At 36.1% G+C, this 21,084-nt stretch overlaps 1 protein-coding gene across 2 annotated transcripts in view; it reads left to right on the top strand.

The window, feature by feature from the left end:
• Positions 1-21,084, top strand: part of PDHX (pyruvate dehydrogenase complex component X) — a 67,530-nt gene that overhangs the window by 38,585 nt on the left and 7,861 nt on the right. For both annotated transcript variants that reach the window (XM_055300883.1, XM_055300884.1), the window contains 4 exons: positions 5,851-6,025; positions 7,607-7,754; positions 14,816-14,874; positions 18,190-18,348. In XM_055300883.1, coding sequence (XP_055156858.1) covers positions 5,851-6,025; positions 7,607-7,754; positions 14,816-14,874; positions 18,190-18,348 — 541 coding nt within the window. The remainder of the gene's footprint in view (positions 1-5,850; positions 6,026-7,606; positions 7,755-14,815; positions 14,875-18,189; positions 18,349-21,084) is intronic.

The raw sequence follows: 21,084 nt of genomic DNA, 5'->3' as shown, positions 1-21,084 counted from the left end.
CTAGGTAGTAGTATAAGGACAGGATCCAGAAGTCTTCCTAAAGGATGGAATGTGGAGCATAGACCAGGATAGCAATGAATCAAGGAATGAATTTGAGATTCTGGTCTGGGTAATGAAATTTTGGCTCCATAAATACAAATAATAATAATAATAATAATACAAATAATAGGTATTAAATACAAATAATAAATATAAATAAGACCTTTGTCTTGGTGGAGTGAGTGCTTGTTAGCTCTGAAGCCTTTTGTCAGTGCTGACAATTCACGTAGGCATCAGGATCAGTGAGGTGGAGATTATTTGCAGGAGACAGTTCAGAACTTAAGAGGGAGGTTTGGAAAAAAAAAAAAAAAGAGGGAGGTTTGGTAGGCAGTAGACCAGTAGTTATAATTGAGATAATCAATTAGAGGTAAACTTTTAGAAGGCAGCTTTTCTTGTGTTGGAGGATTATCTAGGAGCTGGATAAAAAGTTAAGGTGTGATCTGAGAAAAGTCTTTGGAAGTCAATTATTAGGTGATATTTTAGAAGACATTATGTGGTGTGACAGTAGAGGAATGAAATAGCCCTTTTTTCCTTTTTCCCTTCTCTTTCCATATGTGCTTATATGATGAACAAATAAATATCTTTTTGTTAACCTGAACTGAAGTTATAATAGGAATGTAACATTTATTAAGGAGAACAAAATGGTATTTGTCTTGCTGCATACCCCAAGGAACCACTATTAAAATAATTTTATTTTTAATATTTTTGCCGTCTTCCTCCTCCTAATTCAATTTTCTTTCCTTATTCTTTAACTCTGCACCATAAAACTCAACCTTTTGTCTTCAAAATCTGACACATTTACAAAAGGTTTCATGAGAAAAACATAGATCCTGAAAGCATATGTTATTTAGGATTTTCGTTTTATATACTACTAAAGATGCCTGTGTTTTAAGTTTAAAGTGGACTTTGGAAAAAACCGACTTGCTGTCACCTACAAAAATGTCATTTTCTGATAAGATTGAAAAAGTGCAGGCTAAGCTTCCCCTAAAGTACCTTAGCACAGATTCTTGAAATTTGGAGGGACATCCTTCCTTCTTCCATTCTCAACTAAAAATGCAAGTAGAATAGTTCCAGCTGTTGAGGAAGTGCCTCTGATCCATTGTTTATGAAGTAAATCCTCAGTGTTAGGGTTGCTATTTTAAATGTTGCAGTGGAGCAAATATATTGTCCAAACATATTGCTCAGAATATATGTTGCACAAAAGCATATAGATTTGACTTTGTGTATGTATTTTAAGAAAGCTAGTGCTGGGGCCACAGAGACAGAATACATTTTCGTTCTTTGTAACCTAACATCTTTGGTATATCTGTCTTACATCATAGTTGTAGTAAATGTTTGTATTCATATCACAGTATCAAAAATTTGATAGGTGTGGTAGGTGAGTATGTAGCATGTATTATATTAGTATAATAAATATATAATATATATTATAATTAATATATAATTATATTAAATATTAGTGGTATTTCTTTTTAAAACTAAGTCATAGCTCACTGAAATGAATTACTCTCTAAGGGATCCTGGTAGAGAAGGTTCTACCCTGAGTAAATTACCAGGGCATTGTCTGCCTTTGTGCAGAAATGTGTGGCATATTTGTTTTTCTTCTAATTTTTAGAGCTTTTAATGCCTACCTAAATCTTCAAGTAGAATCTGATTAATTATTTCATGGACAGAAATCATTAAAAGCATTCTCTGCATTATAGAAACTAAATTGTTGGCTGTTATTAAACAATAATTAACATTTACACTTTATTAGGTATGTAAGTGTAAAGTTAGCAGTAAAAATTTACTGTGAAGCAGTGGCCAGAATTGATTTTCTGTTTACTTGTTTATGATTAATTATTTCTTCTTACTTTTATTCTTACCAAGAGCCTTTTTACCCAAGAATCTTAATTACTGCAACCATAAAACTAAATTGCCTGTTTCTTGATAAAATAGTTATGCGCATAGTGAAATATAAATGTGTCCGTTAGTGTGACAAATCTTTTCTTAAGTAGACATATTCAGGCATTAATATTTTAGTCTTTAATCTCTTCAATTGTTATTTTTGTTTGTTTATTTTTAACTGATGCCTGAGAGTAAATTAGTGATCCCCATATAAAGGTACGGATGTGGGGATCCCTGGGTGGCGCAGCGGTTTGGCGCCTGCCTTTGGCCCAGGGCGCGATCCTGGAGACCCGGGATCGAATCCCACGTCGGGCTCCCGGTGCATGGAGCCTGCTTCTCCCTCTGCCTGTGTCTCTGCCTCTCTCTCTCTCTCACTGTGTGCCTATCATAAAAAAAAAAAAAAAAAAAAAAAAAAAAGGTATGGATGTGTTTTGGATATGCCACTCTAATGCTAAACTCTAATTTGATTGATTTTTAAAGATTTTATTCATTTATTCATGAGAGACACAGAGAGAGAGGCAGAGACACAGGCAGAGGGAGAAGCAGGCTCCCTGTGGGGAGCCCAATGCGGGACTTGATTCCAGGACCCTGGGATCATGACCTGAGCCAAAGGCAGATGATCAACCACTGAGCCACACAGGTGCCCCTTTAATTTGATTTAAAACCCAGATTAGTTTTGTTAGATGTATTTAATTACCTTATATAATGGAAAGGGACTAGTAGTGTTAGGCTATGACTTGTAAGAGCTCTTAAAAGCTAAATATCTTTTGGTGAAGGGATTTTTTTCTGACTCAACAACAGAAGGCCTTATTATATATCAATACTCTTTTTTTTTTAAGGTTTTATTTATTTATTTTTAGAGAGAGAACATGCCAGTAGGGGGAGTGGGCAGAGAGCCCTTAAGCACACACCCCACTGAGCGTGGAGCCTGATGTGAGGCTCTATCTCATGACCCTGAGATCATGACCTGAGCCAAAATCAAGAGTTGGATGCTTAACGGACAGGCGCCCCTCAATGCTCGTATTTTTATTTATCTGGCAAGGGTTTTGGCTCATGGCATAAATCCTCAGAAATGATATTGTCAGCCATTTATTTCACATGTAAATGTTAATCATAGTTAACTGGAAAATGGTACTTTTGGTTACAAATATAAGTAAATTAAAAATTAATTTCCAAACAGAAGTAAGCTTGTCAAAAGCATTAACCGTGTATAAGGTCATTCCCTAGGCCACGCACCTCTTCTTCTCCCTCATTCTTTCCATTCCGATCACAATGTTGTGCTCTGAGAACCAGCACTATCTGGTTATGCCCCTGCTACTTTTTTGTGTGGTGAATTCGAGGCCAGAGTCAAGAGGTCCTATATTTTGCCTTAGATTAGGTAGATCACATTTTTTCCTTCAATCCCAGACTTGCTGTTAACCTGAGATGTACTGTATTCTAGTCTGTTCATGCGAGAAAATTTGTGTACTATGTGCACAGGTGTGAGTAAAGTAGTAGAAAATGCACAGGCTCTGGACTTGGCCATCCCTGGGTTTGATGCCAGTCCCCATTTCATCTTTTAACCCTCTCCTCCTTGTTCACTCCTCTTTCTACATTGGTCTGCCTTCTGTTGTTAGAAGATGCTGTATTTTTCCCTGCCTAGAAATACACTTTCCCCAGCTCTTCGTGGCTGCTTGCTCCTTCACGTCATTCCACACAAGCACCACATCCTCAGACCTTCCCTGACCATCCATCCTATTTTAAAAGAAGCCCTCCTCTCACCTATCACTCATATCATTATTCTGCTTTATTTTCTTCATAGCGCAGCTATATCTGCCATTTGTTTGCCTGATTAACATAGACTCTCCTGTGGAATAAAGTGTCTTGTTTAACAGTGGATCCTCAACACCTAGAATAGAGTAGGTAACTGAGAAATACCGACTTAGATTTGAAATTTAATCTCTCTGAGCCTATTTACTCATTTATGAATTGGGAGTGATAATACCTCCCTCACAGGACTGGTATAGGATTACATAATTACACAATGTAGGCATAAGAGGCTCATTTTCTCACTTTTACTCCCACTCTTAATGTTTATTAGGGATCTGAGATGGTAAAACATGTAAGACTTCATCAATCTGACTTCCTTTGTTAAATGTCAACCCTTTAATTTTGAAACAAGTAAGTTAGTTGTAGTTAGGGTTAGCTCCATGCCCCCTTTTTGGACCAGTTATAAAGAAAGGATGAACGCTCTTTTCTAAAACCAGTATCAATACACATGGGGGGATTCCTGGGTCAATTTTCTATTACTGTGTAAGAAATTACTACAAATGTAGCAGCTTAAGACCTATTTAGCATCTAACAATTCTGTAGGTCAGAATTCCAGGCCTAGCATGGCTGGGTTCTCAACTTATGGTCACAAGGTTGAAATCAAGGTTTTGGCCAACACTAGGGTCTCATCTAAAGGTGGGTGTCCTCTTCCAGGCTCCTATGGTTGTTGGTAGAATTCAGTTCCTTGGGGCTGTCAGAGTCTGGCCCCTGGCCGGCTCTTAAACCAAGGACTAGTCCTAGTTCCTAGAGGCATCCTTCAGGTCCTTGCCTCATGGTCATCTCCACAGGCTGCTCACAAATGCCTATTCCCTTCTCCAGTGCCAGCAGGAGACTCTGTCCATTTGGATCTCTTCTTCCAGGAATTCCTGGTTCCTTTTAAAGGGCTTATCTGATGTCTAATCCCACCAGGGTAATTATACTTCTGCTTTTTGATTAACTTAATGTCAGCTGATTTGGGACTTTAATTATGTCTGCAAAATCCATCACCTTTGTCTTGTAATGTAACCTAATCATGGGGAGACATCCATCATACTCAGGCCGACCCATACTCACAAGAGATTATATGGGTGTGTATATCAGGTAATAATTCTGTATATACAAGAATATTGGAGCCATCCATCTCAGAATTCTGCCTACCATGTTGCCATAAGGTATTAAGGAAGAGGTTTTGTGTAGGAGAGGATGATTGTCATTTCAAACGTGTCCAGCAGTTGCTAGGTTTTTCCCCTCATAATTCTTTTAAAAAACCGTAACAAAATTAACTATGAGGAATTTAAGGAATGTTATTTGCCTTTAAATTTGTGTCACTATGAAGTTGTTTTTATATTATGTAGAACCTTTTAAAAAATTTAGATTAAAAATAGTTTTTAAAATATAAAATTTTGTTTTTGAAAAGAATTTTTTGAATTATCAAATATTATAATTTTTGAAAAAGCTGTTTTAAGAGAATATATTACTTCATACCCACTGTAACTTACATAGATCAAAAGCTTGATATATATAGTAATCTAATTAAATCCTTTTAAAAAACAAAGATACCGTTAATGCAAGGTAAGTCTATTACTAGTTTGGTTTTCTTTCATTCTGAGTGATGCTGTGGGTTAGGTTTATTTCATTAGATGGTGCTGATAACATATTGAACAATACTTAAAATGGTGTGATTTCCTGGCCATAAACAAGGTAATTTGTACTAGAAAATCCAGTAATTTAGTGAATATCGTAGTAAAAATCGTAATAAACTTGACATTTTCTGAATGCCATGTGAAAATTACTTGACCAAGTGTAAAGAATGAGAGTATGGCTTAATTTATGAATAGTTCATCTACCAAATGATACTCCCCCCAACCCCCGCAAAAAAAGACAGTTTCCTTTTTAAAGATACCTACACCCAATACTTTGATAAATTTGAATTGTTGTTCAGTTTTTGGAAATGTCCAAATATTGTAGTGCATGAATAATATAAATCAGCAAAACAGATAAGATTTGCTTATCTAAAATAATTCATTTTGTATTTTAGCCTTGAGATCTCTAGTTCAGTACCTTCCCTCTGTACCTCATACCCACTTACTAAACATTTTATCCTTGTTGTTAATCATGGTTCTCTCTTATCTTCAGGGATGCTCTCAAACTGGTGCAGTTGAAAGAAACCGGCAAGATTACTGAATCCAGACCCACTCCAGCCCCTCCAGCCACTCCCACAGTGCCTCTGCCCCCACAGGCCACAGCCACACCACCTTACTCACGGCCGATGATCCCACCAGTGTCAACTCCTGGACAACCTAATGTACCGGTAATATCGTTTGAGTAGACTTGTATTTTTCAGATTTAAGTGAGAAAGAAAATAAAACCATTACTGTCTCTTTTACAAGTAATTTTACGAATCCATTTTAGTAGTAACTGAAAGTGGTAAAAAAAAAAAAAAAAAGTACTCCATACGCTTTGTTTTGCAGATGCCTAGTTCAAACCCGATTTGTTTGTGTGGTGCTAACTTCCAGATTCAGCGCCATGTGTGTATGCTCTGTAATCATGGTACTTCCTTGGGTGTGGTACTATTAACTGGTAGGTGCCACTAGCCATCTTCTGTGGGTGCTTTATTTTGACTGAGGGAATTGATAGTCTCCCTGTGAAGAATTATAGAGGCCACATACCTAGATGTTCTTTCTCAGATACAGGTAGGATAGCAGCCCATTTTTGTTGTCAAAATACTCCATTTTGCCTCTTTTTACCTCCCTTTCTTAGTATCTTTCATGTCATTTGCTTCCCATTGGAAGAAATGCAGGATAATCAGGTTAATGTAAAACTGAATGGACACTTAAAAAATAAACACACAAACCTATCCTGTTCTTTCTAGTGGAGAAATGTATTCCAGTATGACATTTTAAAAATAGTTGCAAATAGTATAAATTTCATGGGAAGCAAAATTTTTTAATAAGTTCATACTTCATACTGCACATACAAAAAAATATGTGTAATCAAATCTTATACTTGTAAGAAGTAGGCTATTCAAATTCAGAAGATAAATCTTACTTTCAAAGTTTTATGGTATAGAGTGAGCATTTATTCTATTTGAGCAAGTACTCTGTCAACATAAAATGTTTCCTAAGAAATCAAGTGTATTTTTAGCTGCTTAGTTATTATTCTCATATGATTGTGATCTAGTCCCAGAATGGAGCGAAGGGTAAGGAAAGAATCACACGTAGTGTAAGGTCCATCTTGCTTTTGTCAGAGGCTCAAGGAACAAAACGGAAAGCTACAATAAGTAAAGTTACAAGAGGATTTTAATATCTCACTTATACTTCATGTTGTGAATTTTTGGAAAATATGATACTTGTGCAATTTCTATATAAATTACAAACCAAAATGGAAATAGTTTGACAGATTATTTAATATATTGAATTATCTTTTTCTACTGTGTACCATTTTTATAAGTAAGAATTGTCTGCTGTTGGTTTGTTGAATTATTGTATGCTTTGAGTTTTATTAAGGCATGGTATTTGTGACAGAAGCTTCTGTGTGTGTGTCTATCTCTTTGTCTCTGTTTCACACACACACACACACACACACACACACTAATGGAAGAATTATTCATGACTTGGGAGATTTCTTTTTGATCATCTTAAACATAGTAACATAAGATGACCCACTTACAACTAAAACATGAGTTTTACTATTTTCTACAGTCATATACTATAAAGTTAAAACTCTTTGGATTTCTTATATTCCTCCTTATACTAAGAAATTTTAATAGTACTTTCCTATATTGATCTTTAACTATTAACAAAAGCTAAGACACTGAATATATTTTAGTTATGGAGTTTGTTTTTTCCCCTTCCATTTATGGTGTAATGGACAGATTATAATTTCTTTGCAGGGCACATTCACTGAAATCCCTGCTAGCAATATTCGAAGAGTTATTGCCAAGAGGTTAACTGAATCTAAGAGTACTGTGCCGCATGCATATGCTACTGCTGACTGTGACCTCGGAGCTGTTTTAAAAGCTAGACAAAGTCTGGTCAAAGGTTAGTAAAGTTAAACTTACTTAATACATGTGCTAACTGTCATGAAGTCCTTTACTTATAAAGGTACATGTATAGCTTTTTATTTCAATTTTATCATCTGGATGCATTTTAGTGCTAGAGAAAAGAATTGGCTCACTTTGCCTATAAGAAACAAACTGGTTCCATAGTACTGAGTAAATCATACTTTTTGGTATGATATCCGAACCAAGCAGTCCTTAACATTTTAGTATAAAATCCCCAAATGATTTAAGAGTGTTTTAGATTTTACATACATATTTTAGATATCCCTCTGCTTTACAGTTTTTTTAATTTCTTCTTCAAAATGAACTTTCAGGTTATGAAATTGGTAATGTACCTCCCAGCAATCACTTAAAACTAAGGTTGCTGGGAGACATACAAATTTTTATGTTTTCTTTCTCTCTTTCCAATCTGTATGGCTTTCATTTTCTTGCTTTGTTGTACTGGCTAAGACCTGTGGTACAATAATGAATGGTAAGTGGTAAAGGCAGATTTTTTGTCTTATTCTTGGTCTTAGGAAAAATATTCAGACTTTTACATCAGTTGTAGGTTTTTTGTAGATTCCTTTTTTAGGTTGAGGAAATTCATATTCCTAATTTGCTGAGTTTTAAGCATAAGTGGATGTTAAATTTTATCACATGCTTTTTTGTATATATACCATTTCACTCTATTATTTTGGTAAATTGTATTGGTTGATTTCTAGATGTTGAGTTAACCTTGTATTCCTCATATAAAACTCATTTGTCATTAATTTTCTCACCTATTTCTTGATTCCATTTTCTTTTTTTTTTTTTTTAATTTTTATTTATTTATGATAGTCACACACACACACAGAGAGAGAGAGGCAGAGACATAGGCAGAGGGAGAAGCAGGCTCCATGCACCGGGAGCCCGATGTGGGATTTGATCCCAGGTCTCCAGGATCACGCCCTGGGCCAAAGGCAGGCGCCAAACTGCTGCGCCACCCAGGGTTCCCTTGATCCCATTTTCTAAAATTTTTCTGAGAATCATTATACCTGTACACATGAGAAAACCCTGTAGTTTTCTTTTCTTGAAGATGTTTATTTCTGGGTTTGTTACCAGATCTCATAGAAGGAGTTGGGAAATGTTTCCTTCTCCTTTATTTTCTGGAATAGTTTGGGTAGAATTAGGTAGTTTTTAATTGTTTGGTAGAATTCACCAATGAAGCTATCTAGGCCTGTGATTTTTCTCGTGGGGAGATTTTTGACCATGAATTCAATTTTTAAAAATAGGTGTAAGTTGGGCAGCCTGGGTGACTCAGTGGTTTAGCACTGCCTTCGGCCCAGAGCCTGATACTGGAGACCTGGAATTGAGTTCCACGTCAGGCTCCCTGCATGGAGCCTGCTTCTCCCTCTGCCTGTGTCTCTCTCTCTGTCTCTCATGAATAAATAAATAAAATCTTTTAAAAATAAAAAAATAACAAAAATAGGTATAAGTTTTCTGATTATTCTTGAATGAGCTTTAGTAGTTGGTGTCTTTCAAGGAATTTTTTTATGTACCTCAGTAATGAAATTTACAGTAGTCCCCCCCCCTCATCTCCACAGAAGTACATTCCAGGACCCCCAGTGGATCAACCACTGATGGTACAAAACCCCATACATACTATGTTTTCTTCTATGCATATGATAAACTTTAATTTAAAAATTAGACACAGTGAGAGATTAACAACAATAGTAAAGTAGAGCGATTATAATGATATGCTGTAATAAAAGTTAAGTGAATGTGGTCTCTCTCTAAATGTCTTACTGTATTGTACTCACCTTCCTTGTGATGCTGTGAGATAACATGCCTATGTGATCAGCTGACATGAGGTAAATGATGTGGGCATTGTGACACAGTGTTAGGCTTCTGGTGGCCTTCTGACAGTAAGTCAGGAGGATCATCTGCTGGGCTCCTGTTGACCACGGATGACTGAAATTGTGGAAAGCAGAACCACAGATAAGGAGGTCTACTGTATTGGCATAAAGCTATTCATAATGTTACCGTATTATACTTCTAACCTCTACATAATCTGAAATGGTGTCCCTAGTTTCAATATTAGTAATTTATGTCTCCTTATTTTCTTGATCAGTCTGGCTGGATATTGATCAATTTTATTGATTTCCTCAAATAATGAGCATTTGATTTCATTAACTTTCTCCATTGTTTTTATAATTTTTGTTTGCTTTCGGTTTAATTTGCTCTTTTGCTTTCTAGTTTCTTAAGGTGAAAGCTGAGATATATATAGTATAATGTGTAATATATATATTATACTATATATAATAAATACATATATTTATACTGTAACATATATATTATAATTATACATATTATATAAAGTATAATATAGTATAATAAGCCTTATTCCTAATATAAGTATATAATGCTTTTAAGGTAAGGTCCCTTTTGGCAGTGCTTTAGATGAATTCAACAAAATTTGATGTCTTTTATTTTTCTTCACATTCAATTCAAGATGTTTTCTATTTTTCCTTAAGATATCTTTTTTGATCCATGAATTATTTAGAAGTATAATTTCCAAATATTTGGGGACTTTTCAGCCTTTTAGGATTTCTTGCTTAACTCCATTGTGCTTAGAAAACATGCTTTGTATGACCTCAATGTTCTTAAATTTTTTGAGACTTTTATAGTTGTAATATGGTCTATCTTGATGAATGTTTCATGTGTACTTGAAAATAATGTGTGTTCTACTTTTTTTTAAAGATTTTATTTTGAGAGTGCATGAGTGAGGGGAGGAGCAGAGGGAGAGGGAGAAAGAGAGGGAAAGAATCTCAAGCAGATTGAGCTGAGTACAGAGCCTGACATGGGGCTTGAACTCAAGACCTTGAGATTATGACCTGAGCTAAAATTGACTCAACGCTTAACCAACTGAGCTACCCAGGTGTCCCTGAAAAGAATGCGTTCTACTTTTGAGGAATGTTCTTTAAATGTCGGGTGAAGTTGACTGGTAGTAGTGTTCATGTCTTTTATATTCTTACTGATTTCTTTTTTTTTTTTTTTAAAGATTTATTTATTTATTCATTCAGGGAGAGCGAAGAGAGAGGCAGAGACATAGGCAGAGGGAGAAGCAGACTCCATGCAGGGAGCCTGATATGGGACTCGATCCCGGGTCTCCAAGATCACACCCCAGGCTGCAGGCGGCGCTAAACCGCTGCGCCACCGGGGCTGCCCCTTCTTACTGATTTCCTATGTGTTCTTTCAATTTTTGGAAAAAGTACTGAAACCCCCAATTATAATTATGGATTCATCTATTTCCCCTTTGAGTTCTGTCAGTTTTTACATCATTTTGAAGGTCTGTTATTAGGCACATAACACATTTAGGATATTGATGTTTTCCTGATGAATAGATTTGTCATCGATGTCCCTGTCCACTCCTGATATAATCTTTCTTACCCCAAAGCCTTCCTTATCTGATATTGATAGTTATTCTTTCTGACTTATCTTTTTATATCTTTTTGTATATTTTTACTACTGACTTATCTCTGTCTTTATAATCAAACTAACTTTGCAGACAGCATATAATTTTTCTGATTTTTATCTAATCCTTTTTTTTTTAATTTTTTTTATTTACTTATGATAGTCACAGAGAGAGAGAGAGAGAGAGAGGCAGAGACACAGGCAGAGGGAGAAGCAGGCTCCACGCACCGGGAGCCTGATGTGGGATTCGATCCCGGGTCTCCAGGATCGCGCCCCGGGCCAAAGACAGGTGCCAAACCGCTGCGCCACCCAGGGATCCCATGATTTTTATCTAATCCTATACTCTTGTCTTTTAATTATTTAGACCATTCACATTTAATAATTTCGTCCTTTGTTTTCATTTGTCCCATCTCTTCTTATCACACCCTTTCATGTATAATGTAAGAACTTCACAATATATTACATTTTCCGCCCTTTATTCTTTGTGCTCTTACTGTCCTGTTTTATTTCTACATATGGTGCAGTGTGAGCCCCGGCATATATGTTCGATGTGTTTTTGCTTTAGCAAATCAACTATGCTTTAAAGAAATTTAAAAATGAGGAGCTTCTGGGTGGCTCGAGTGTCTGACTCTTTATTTCAGCTCAGGTCATGATCTCGGTGTCATGAGAGCAAGCCCCACGTCTGGCTCTGTGCTGATCTCCCTCACCCTCTCCCTGCCGTCCCCTTGCACTTGCTCACTGGCTCTCAAAAATAAATGAACTGTGTTTATCCTCTTTGGGTTTCTCTTAGCTTGTTGGATTTATGGCTTGTTGTCTTTCATTAATTTTGGAAAACTAACCATTAGTTTTCACTTCTCTCCATGTGTTTTTTTTTTTTCTTTTGGAACTCTGGACAGTTCAAACAGTTGAACATTCATAATCAAAGCTCTTAGAGCACCAATTCTTATTTTTGTTCATCCTTTTTTTTTCTCTTTGTGTTTTTGTTTAGATAATTTTTGTTGATCTAGCTTCAAGGTCATTGACTTTTTCTCAGCTATGTTTAGTCTCTGAAGCTTAACAAAAAATTATTTATCTTTAACTGCATGGCTTTTTTTCCTCAACTGTCCATTTGAATGTTTTTTATGGTTTCCATATCTCTGCTGATATCCCCATCGGTTCACGTGCCTTGTCCCGTACTTTGTCCCATACTTTCTCATACTTTGATAGTGGTTAAATCATTTCATGTGTTTGTCCATCCTCTGAGGGGAGTTATCACCCTTGATGTTCAGTCACTTGTTTGCCTTATAACCTTGACTTCCTAACAGACTTATGTTATGATTTTGTAACCCCTACTTTTCCCCCTGCCCTATTAGGGTGGGAAAAATTTTCTCCTGTGGCTTTCTACATCTCAAGCAACAACAGACTGATATTTCAGTTTAGATACAGACTTTGAAGAATTCATATGAAGACAACCTGACCCCTTTTAAAAGTTCAAGGAAATAAATGGAAAGCTTACTTCCGAGAAAATTATCAATATTCAAAAAGTTAATCCTGGCACCTTCCATATAGGTTTTAAGTGTACTTGCTTAGTCATAATATAGAGATTACTAGGAGAGTATTTTTTTCTGGTTTCTTCCTTTCATGAGGCAGGAAACAGTACTATTTCAGTGGAAAGGTGAATTAGTTTAGTATCAAGTTTGGTATGTCCTTGCAGCTAGGAAGTTTCTAAGGGGTCTTCAAAGAGCCCACGTTATTTATCTCCAGAACTCTTTCTTATATAGTTATATAACATTCTATAAGTGTGTCTTTATTGTTTTATAATGATATGTAAGTGAAAATGTTTGATGTTCCCTCACAAACTATTTCCTATTCTTCTCAATGTCACCAGGAAGTCTCTTTTCTATATATTTGAAAATTTCCATAATAAAAAAGTTAAAAATAAAAGATCTTAAAAAAAACTCCTTTGTACTTTTTTGATTTTCAATGCCTGTTAGAAGTATCATATGAGAAATTGGATATAAAAGTCTGAAGCTTCTGATGCATCAGGATAAGAGTTAGCATTTGAAGGATTCATCGTTGTATGAATAGTATCAAAACCATGAAACAGACAGTTCTTGCCTGAGAAGGTGCCACCATTGAGAGGAAGGGAAGGAAAATGAGTGAATGATAAAAAGTGGAAGAAAACAGAAGAATACAGTGATACAGGAAGCCAGTAAGAGAATTGTGATTCACAACAAAGAAAGTGACCAGCTCAGGAGTATGTTGAGGGCAGAGAATTTACATGAGCATTATGCACTCTGGCAGTAAATAGGTGGTCTGGCATTGGCTAATGGTGGTTTGGGAAGTCTTCACTGTGGATACCTCTGGGTAGTAGATAAAGTGCAGAGGAGGTTAAGGGAGCCATGAAAGGTAAGCATAATAAGTTCATAAAATATGTCAACATACTTGAATTTATACTGACCATGTCTTCAGTGGCTATCATTAAAATTCTGTAAGCACTGGAAGTCCACTGATATTTCTACTCCTGAAGGGGTTTTAAATAAGCAACAAAAATATTTATGTCTATGGAAATCTGAATTAAAAGAGCTATAAATTGGATGAGCAGGTGGTGGTTACCATGACAGTTTGGCAGTATTTGGATTTATGATAATTCATTTCATGTCTTTCTGAAATCTCCAGCATGCCTTTAGAATGAGCTATTGTTCATGTTAAATTCCATGATACTATAGTAACAGGATTTGTGTATCTTGCCACATACCATTGAGTAGATCTTGATCTTAAACTCTTTTTCTAGAAGCTCTTGCAGTAGGGAATCAAGTGTAGTTTACATTTTGCAACACTTTCCTACCCGCTGGGAAAAGCAAAAGTGTAAATCAGATGCTTTTGTTATGATCAGCTCTGTGGGAAGGGAGGGGACCTTAGCTTTATCTTGAAATCATTATGTATACTGGAAGGAAATTGATTCAAATGGAATCACCATAAAACTAGACAGAAAACCTCATTTTGTTCAATGCACTAGGACCTGTGCCAACATTGCTTCATCTTTGGCCTTTGTTATATCCTGTTTTGTTAAGTTAAAAAGCAGCTCAGTGGTCTTAAATTTTTTTTGGTATACACTCCATTAGTAAAAAAATCTCTCTCTCTAGATACAGGTAGATAGATAGATACAGAGATCTTTAAAATGACTGTATGTTACCACTGTTCAAGTATAATCAGTAATATTATAAAGCATATGCAGGATAAAGACATTTGAAAAGGGTGAGAGAGAAAAAGAATGAATCACCGTAGAGAGACCATTTGTGTTTTTAGAGACAGGAGTTGGTTCTTTTCTTTTTAATTATGTTTATAATGTGTCCTTCAGGTTCTCGTGTATGATATCTGAGCAATTTAAAAGAATTGTAATCAAGGTCCAGAAGTAATCTTATACATTTGTGGTTAATATTATTTATGCAGGACCTCAAATAATATAGAAGTTTTTGTAATTAGGAGACTCAGTACCATCTAAGCAAGCAAACAAAAACCTGTAATATTTTTCATTGTAATTTATTAATGAACAAGTTTGAAATCGTAATGGCCAATGTTAAAATTTCATTATGAACGCTAATTTTGATATGCTTGTTTTTCTTTCAGATGACATTAAAGTATCAGTGAATGATTTTATAATTAAGGCAGCAGCTGTTACTCTTAAAGTAAGTAGTAGACCCCAAATCATTTTGGCTTCTAAAATGGACTCATATCTTGGGATTTTTATATGGTAAATAGAAGTGTCATTTTTAAGTCCCCAAAATTATATAATCATATTGCTGAAAATATTATGTCATTTAATCTCATGCCCTCAGTTTTACAGATGAAACTGAGAATCATTGGGACTCACAGCTAATTATAGCAGAATAAAGGTCATTTATTCAGCCAATAGTAACTGATTTCCTGTCATGTACTGAGTGCATTATAGACATTTAGGAAAACAGTGGTGAACAAAAGCTGACACGTTTTTGCTCTTCTGGGGCTTATAGTCTCGTTGGAAGAGACCAGTATTTGTCAGATAGTGAAAGTACTGGGAGAAAGAGGAAGCGCTACAGAATAAGTAGGGGTATCATGGTGCACACAGTTCGTCCAGGAAGGCCTCTCTGACAAGGTGGTGGTGGAACCAAGGCCTGGAAGAGAGCATGTGAGCCACAGAGCTCTCGGCTAGAAGAGTGCTCCAGGCAAAGGAAACTGCAGGCAGAAGGCTGGGAGAAACATGCTGCGGTGCCGGGGACACAGTGTTTCTGGAGGAGGAAAGGTAGCAGATGAGATTAAGCAGAAGAAAGAGGGAGGAGTTGCGAGGGCCCTAAAGTGGATGAAGCCTTGGTGGCCTGGGAAGACTAGGGAGTTTCTTTTGATGAAGAAGGAAGCCTTCAGAGGGTTTTGAGAGAGGACTGATGGAGAGGGTCCTCTGGTGGTTTGTGGAACACAGCCTGTGGGGAGGCCAGGGGGCAGCCGTGTGCTCTCCTGGGAGGCTGTGGACAAGGACAGTGGTTTGGACTAAGGTAGCAGCTAGAGGTGAAGCTGGGGTGAAGGCCAGATTTGGGGTGCATCTCAAAGGTAAAGCCAACCAGATTTGCTAATGGATTGGATGTGGGATGCGAGAGAAGGGATAAGGACTTGGGCCCGAGCCGTGGGAGGAATGAAGTTTTTCACGTACTGACATTGGCAAAGTGGGAGAGGAGCAGGTTTGAGGCAGGCGTCTAGAATTGGGTTTGGATCTGAAACCCAGGCTTCCTGCCTTCTTGCTCTGCACCATTTTCTGCCCTGTCTTTCTGTGACTGGGCTGTTTTTCTGGATCACTGTTTGTTAAGTGCTGTATTTAATATATACTTACAAGATATTTCTTTTTATTTCTTGAACAGTACAGTAATAGAGAATTTTAAAGTCATGCCTTTTCTTAGCCATTCATATCTAAGTGTTCATATGGCTTTTGCCTTTTGACCAGATAATATTTTGAATTACATCATGAATTATGAATCATTCTTGCCCTCCTTAAGTGAATCTCTAGTGTTCATTACATTTCATTTCATAATTTTGTATCAGGAGAACATAAGTAATTGTAATTTAAATTTTGTGCTAGTTTTGTCAAGCTTTTCTTTTTTTAAATTAGTGGCTTCTTAAAGTGAATTCAGGTACTTCTCCCCTTTCCTTTCTCTGTGCTTATTTCAATATTATAAAGGTTTTTATTTCTTGAAGCTTTATAGAATTCACCAGTAAAAATATGAGTGTAGTTCTATTTTGGGGGAAAGAGCCTTGACAACCTTCTCATTTTTCCCCTGTAATTATTGAACTGTTTAATTTTCAGCTTTTTCTTGAATTGATTTTGGGAACTTCTATATTCCCAGAAAATCACTGACTTCATCTGGATTCCCAAACTTATTATCCCATCATTTAAATTTGCTTCTTATATTATTTTAATGTTCTCAGTGCTGGCATTGTTTTAAACTCTGTCTTTTATTATTGCATATTTGTGTCCTCAGTCCATTTATATTGTTGCCTTATGTGTTCCTTCTGTCATTTCCTTAGCTTTAGAATGGGATTAGGTTAGACTTTTCTTTGAAAATATTTTGTTAGAAAATGTGGATGTGTAATTATTATAATTAGGAATATGAATAAGAAGGTTTAAGAATATGAATTTTTCCTTTGACTACAACTGAGGCCCATAGGTTTTTGTTACATAGTTCTGTAATTACATTTATTTACCAGATACTTCTCACTTAGGAGAGATTTTTTTTTTCCTCTTTTAAGGCCCATAGTGTTTCCTACGAAGAATTTAACATTTTCTGGGGGTTAGGGACTTCAGTCTTTATTATTTTAACATAAACAAGCTTTGATTACTTTGAATGAAAGAGCTGAGCCTTAAGAGACAGAGAAGGACCAAGAGCAGTTGAAAGCAGTGCAGTAGAGGGTGCCTGCGTGGCTCATTCGGCTGAGTGTCCAGCTCTTGATTTTGGCTCGGGTCATGATCTCAGGGTTGTGAGATGGAGCCCTGGATCAGGCTCTGTGCTGGGTGTGGAGCCTGCTTAAGATTTTTCTCTCCCTCTCCCTCTGCCCGGCCACTTGCACATGTGTTCATGTGCTCACTCTCTCGCTCTCTCTTTAAAAATAAACAAACAAACAAACAAATAAGTAAATAAATAATAAAGCAATGCAGTGGGAGTGAGCATAGCAGGACGGTGAGAAGCCCATGTATGGTGGGGAATGCATCTCCAGGGTGTGGCCATAAGTATGATTAGGTAGGCTGTTATCAAAGCAAAGAATTTTTGAGAAAAGAAATTAGTTTTTAATTTCTGTTTTTCAGCTTAATTTCTCTGATACTTGGCAACAGTGTCAGTTTATACTGTCTCCAGGTGTTTACTGATTTCTTCTGCTCTTTTCATGTATATATGTTAAATACAAGCATGCTCATACGTTTGTCATATGTTTATGAAGTCTAGGAAATCTCTTTTAAATAGAGAAGTCACTTATTAAAGGCCAGATGATTGATATCTCTCCCAGGGCTGTGCTAGAAAATAGAGCTTCCTACATGCCATAGGAGGAATGTGGTTGAATGTCGCTACCCTGTCCCCTCCCCTTTTCTCCTCAAGGCCATTTCGGTCAGCATATGAGGCAGGAAGTATAACAAATGTTAAATGCTTTTTAGCAATCAGGTTTAACAAAGGGAGACCTTTTTTTAACCATCATCTGTTGTAAAGAGATCAAAACATGTACATCAGCATTTCTTGAAGCTTGCCTTAAAAAACATGGTGTGTTTATTTTTCCTGAACATAGAAACATTTAATACAGAGATCCAAACCATTATTTCAAACTGAGTCTTCGTTTATTTGCTTTTGTCCACCTATATTCACTTTCAGAAAAGCATAATAATGTTATTTTTCTGTAACCACCTTGGTCTACTAAAGCTACTGCTTAAAAAAGAATAAAAATAAATAAATAAAGCTGTTTCCTTAGAGTGACATGTTTTTTCCTTTTCCTAGCAAATGCCAGATGTTAATGTAAGCTGGGATGGAGAGGGCCCAAAGCAACTGCCCTTTATTGACATTTCAGTGGCTGTGGCAACAGATAAAGGTTTAATTACACCAATCATAAAAGATGCTGCTGCTAAGGGTATACAGGAAATTGCTGACTCTGTAAAGGTATGTCTTAAGAAATATTGTGCTTTCAAAGTGTTAGTATTTACTTTATGGTAAAGTCTTGACATGAACTAGTCACACTGTGATGTATTTCCAAGTGACCATCAATCATATGAAAGTTTTTAAGTTTTTATTAAGTATGACTTACTTTAAGAACATTTAAGATTCAAAAATTCTGAAATACAGATAAATGAGGATCAACTATATTCAAGTTACAGGTGAATGCTTTATTTCCCAAAGTCTAAAATTCAACTCTATTTAGATAGTTTTTGTTTGTTTGTTTTTTTAGATAGTTTTAAAGTTAAGGCTGAAACCGTATTTCTATGAAGGTTGTAATGGAGAGACTTCACTGTTCAGTGTTTTATTCTTCAAAATTGATTTTATTCATTTCCTCTCTAGAATGGAAACCACTAAAAGTCCTTAATATTCCAGAGGCAAAAGTACTGAATTTTTTTCTGAGTTTCTTTAAAAGCAGTTTTTATAGCTCCCATATGGAGGAGTCTGATTTCCCCCAAAATATCCCATTGAATAGACAGGAACATAGGCAGTAGGTCAGCTATGACAACCACTATAATTTCCAAAGGTATTTTTTGACAGAAATATCATGGCTCTTATAGTGTTAGAATTGAAAATTTCAGATTCATTTAGTTAAGTGATGCTTTTCTTTTTTCATTTACCAAAGACCAGTTATATGCATAGTGGATGAACAAGTTATAAGGAGGAATTAAAAGTAGAAGATAAGATTTCTTTGGAGCGTGGATAGTATATACACATATACATAAACTTGCCCAAAATACATGAACACAAGTTAATCTACTTTTTTTTTTAAAGATTTTATTTATTTATTCATGAGAGACATAGAGAGGCAGAGACACAGGCAGAGGAAGAAGCAGGCTCCCTGTAAGGAGCCTGATGCAGGACTCGATCCCAGGACTTCGGGATCATAACCTGAGCCAAAGGCAGATGTTCAACCACTGAGCCACCCAGGCATCCCCAAATTAATTAACTACCCACTGAAAAGATCTGCAGTATGTTTTTAAAGATAAAAATAAAACTGTTTTTCTTAATTGAGCAGTAATTTGACCAGTTCAAAAATCAAAGTAATATAGATTGGTTTACTGAGATAGTTATGTGCCTTTTATTCATCAAAAGTCTTCAACAGCAATGAGAATTCATCTGTTTTAGGGTTTTTGTGAAATTCAGATGAGACTGCATTTAACTATAGAGTTAGAATTTAATATTCTTTATATATTTTTCTTGTTTTTTATTGTTTGTATATTTCTTATATTAAATTTTAAAAATTAACCATTACAAGAAGGTTTCTTTGACCAAGTTACTAATTTTACTATGCTAATACATCTGGAAGAACCTAGGATGCGGAGGTAAGGAGGCTATGTGAGCAGCTTCTCAGCGATGGGAAGGGCAGTCTTAACCCTTTGGAATGTCCCAGGGCCTTGAAGCTTCCCTCGGATTCCCACCAATCCTATGGTTCACTGTGCTCTGGCTACTTCTCTCTGCTTCCCATTCTCTCTCCCACCCTGCTGTCTGTGAGGAGCACTCCACTCTTCTTCTTAGGATATACCAGATACTAGGCCAAGCACTTGATTTAATTGTCTTAGTCCCATGTTACAGTTGAAGCCTTCATTTCCCCATTTCAATATTGAGGAAACAGAGTTTTAGTGCCTTTAGGAAATTTGCCCAAGGTAATGCATTTAGAAAACAGTAGAAGTGAGGATTTATTTAAATCTGGGCATTTCTCAGTTCAGATGCCCCTTTCTTAGGCCTTCTATGGCTTCCATAGCTAAAGTAGCTTTCTGACATTACCTATTTTACTATCTTTATGCAACTGATCAGTCTTTGAGGCTCCCTTGTTTATTTGTGATCTGTTCCCTTCTGTCTGATTTTGAGGGTCTTTTTTGTTCTTGCCATATAGCCAATTTTACAAGAGTGCATAAAGATCACAGATGCCCAGTGAATTTATTTTTTTAATTTTCAAAAAATAACTTTACTGAGATTAATTTTTCAAGGAGTTTGTAGGTTTCTGGAACTCCTTTTATGGACCTGAGTTAAGAACACCTGCTCTAAGTTTTTACTTCTTGACCCTCGATAATCTCAGGGATTTCTTTGTGTGGTGCTATAGGCATGCCTCTGCTGAGTTCAAGTTTGTATCTCTAAACATAAAATAATATAGTAACAAACCTTAGATCCCATGCCATTCTTAATTCTTCACTAATTGTAACAATTTTAAAAGTAAGGCAAAGTTTTCCTTGATTTATGCAGTTAAATTTTTTAAGTGAATTAGTAAGGAATGTAACCTATTGTAAAAATATTTGCTGATCATCTTGTATTACATCCTTTCAAGCTGGAGGCTTCAGGTAACATGTGTTTTGATCTTAAGTTTACATTGCTGGGAAATCCCAGTGAGAATTAACTATTTTCAAAACCAGTGATCCTCCTCAGAATTATTCTTATTCCAGGCTTTTAGAGTTCATTGCTAAGAATGTCCTGCTGATATGTTTAGGGTTTACAGAGATTTAAAAAAAAAAAAATTTATGGGGACTTGCAATCCAGTTTTTTAAATGAATATCTGTGCTATTTGTTTTAGCCTGGTAACTCATCAGGATTCTTGAGATCATCTGCCTTAAAAGAAATGCCTTTCAGAGTTCATATGATACATGCCTGTTTATATCATGTGAGCAGTCACATTGCTTTAGGCAGAAAAAATACATTTGTAGATTG

Source organism: Nyctereutes procyonoides, unplaced genomic scaffold, assembly GCF_905146905.1.
Source record: "Nyctereutes procyonoides isolate TBG_1078 unplaced genomic scaffold, NYPRO_anot_genome, whole genome shotgun sequence".
NCBI lineage: Eukaryota > Metazoa > Chordata > Mammalia > Carnivora > Canidae > Nyctereutes > Nyctereutes procyonoides.
This window is presented reverse-complemented; position numbering and strand designations above follow the sequence as displayed.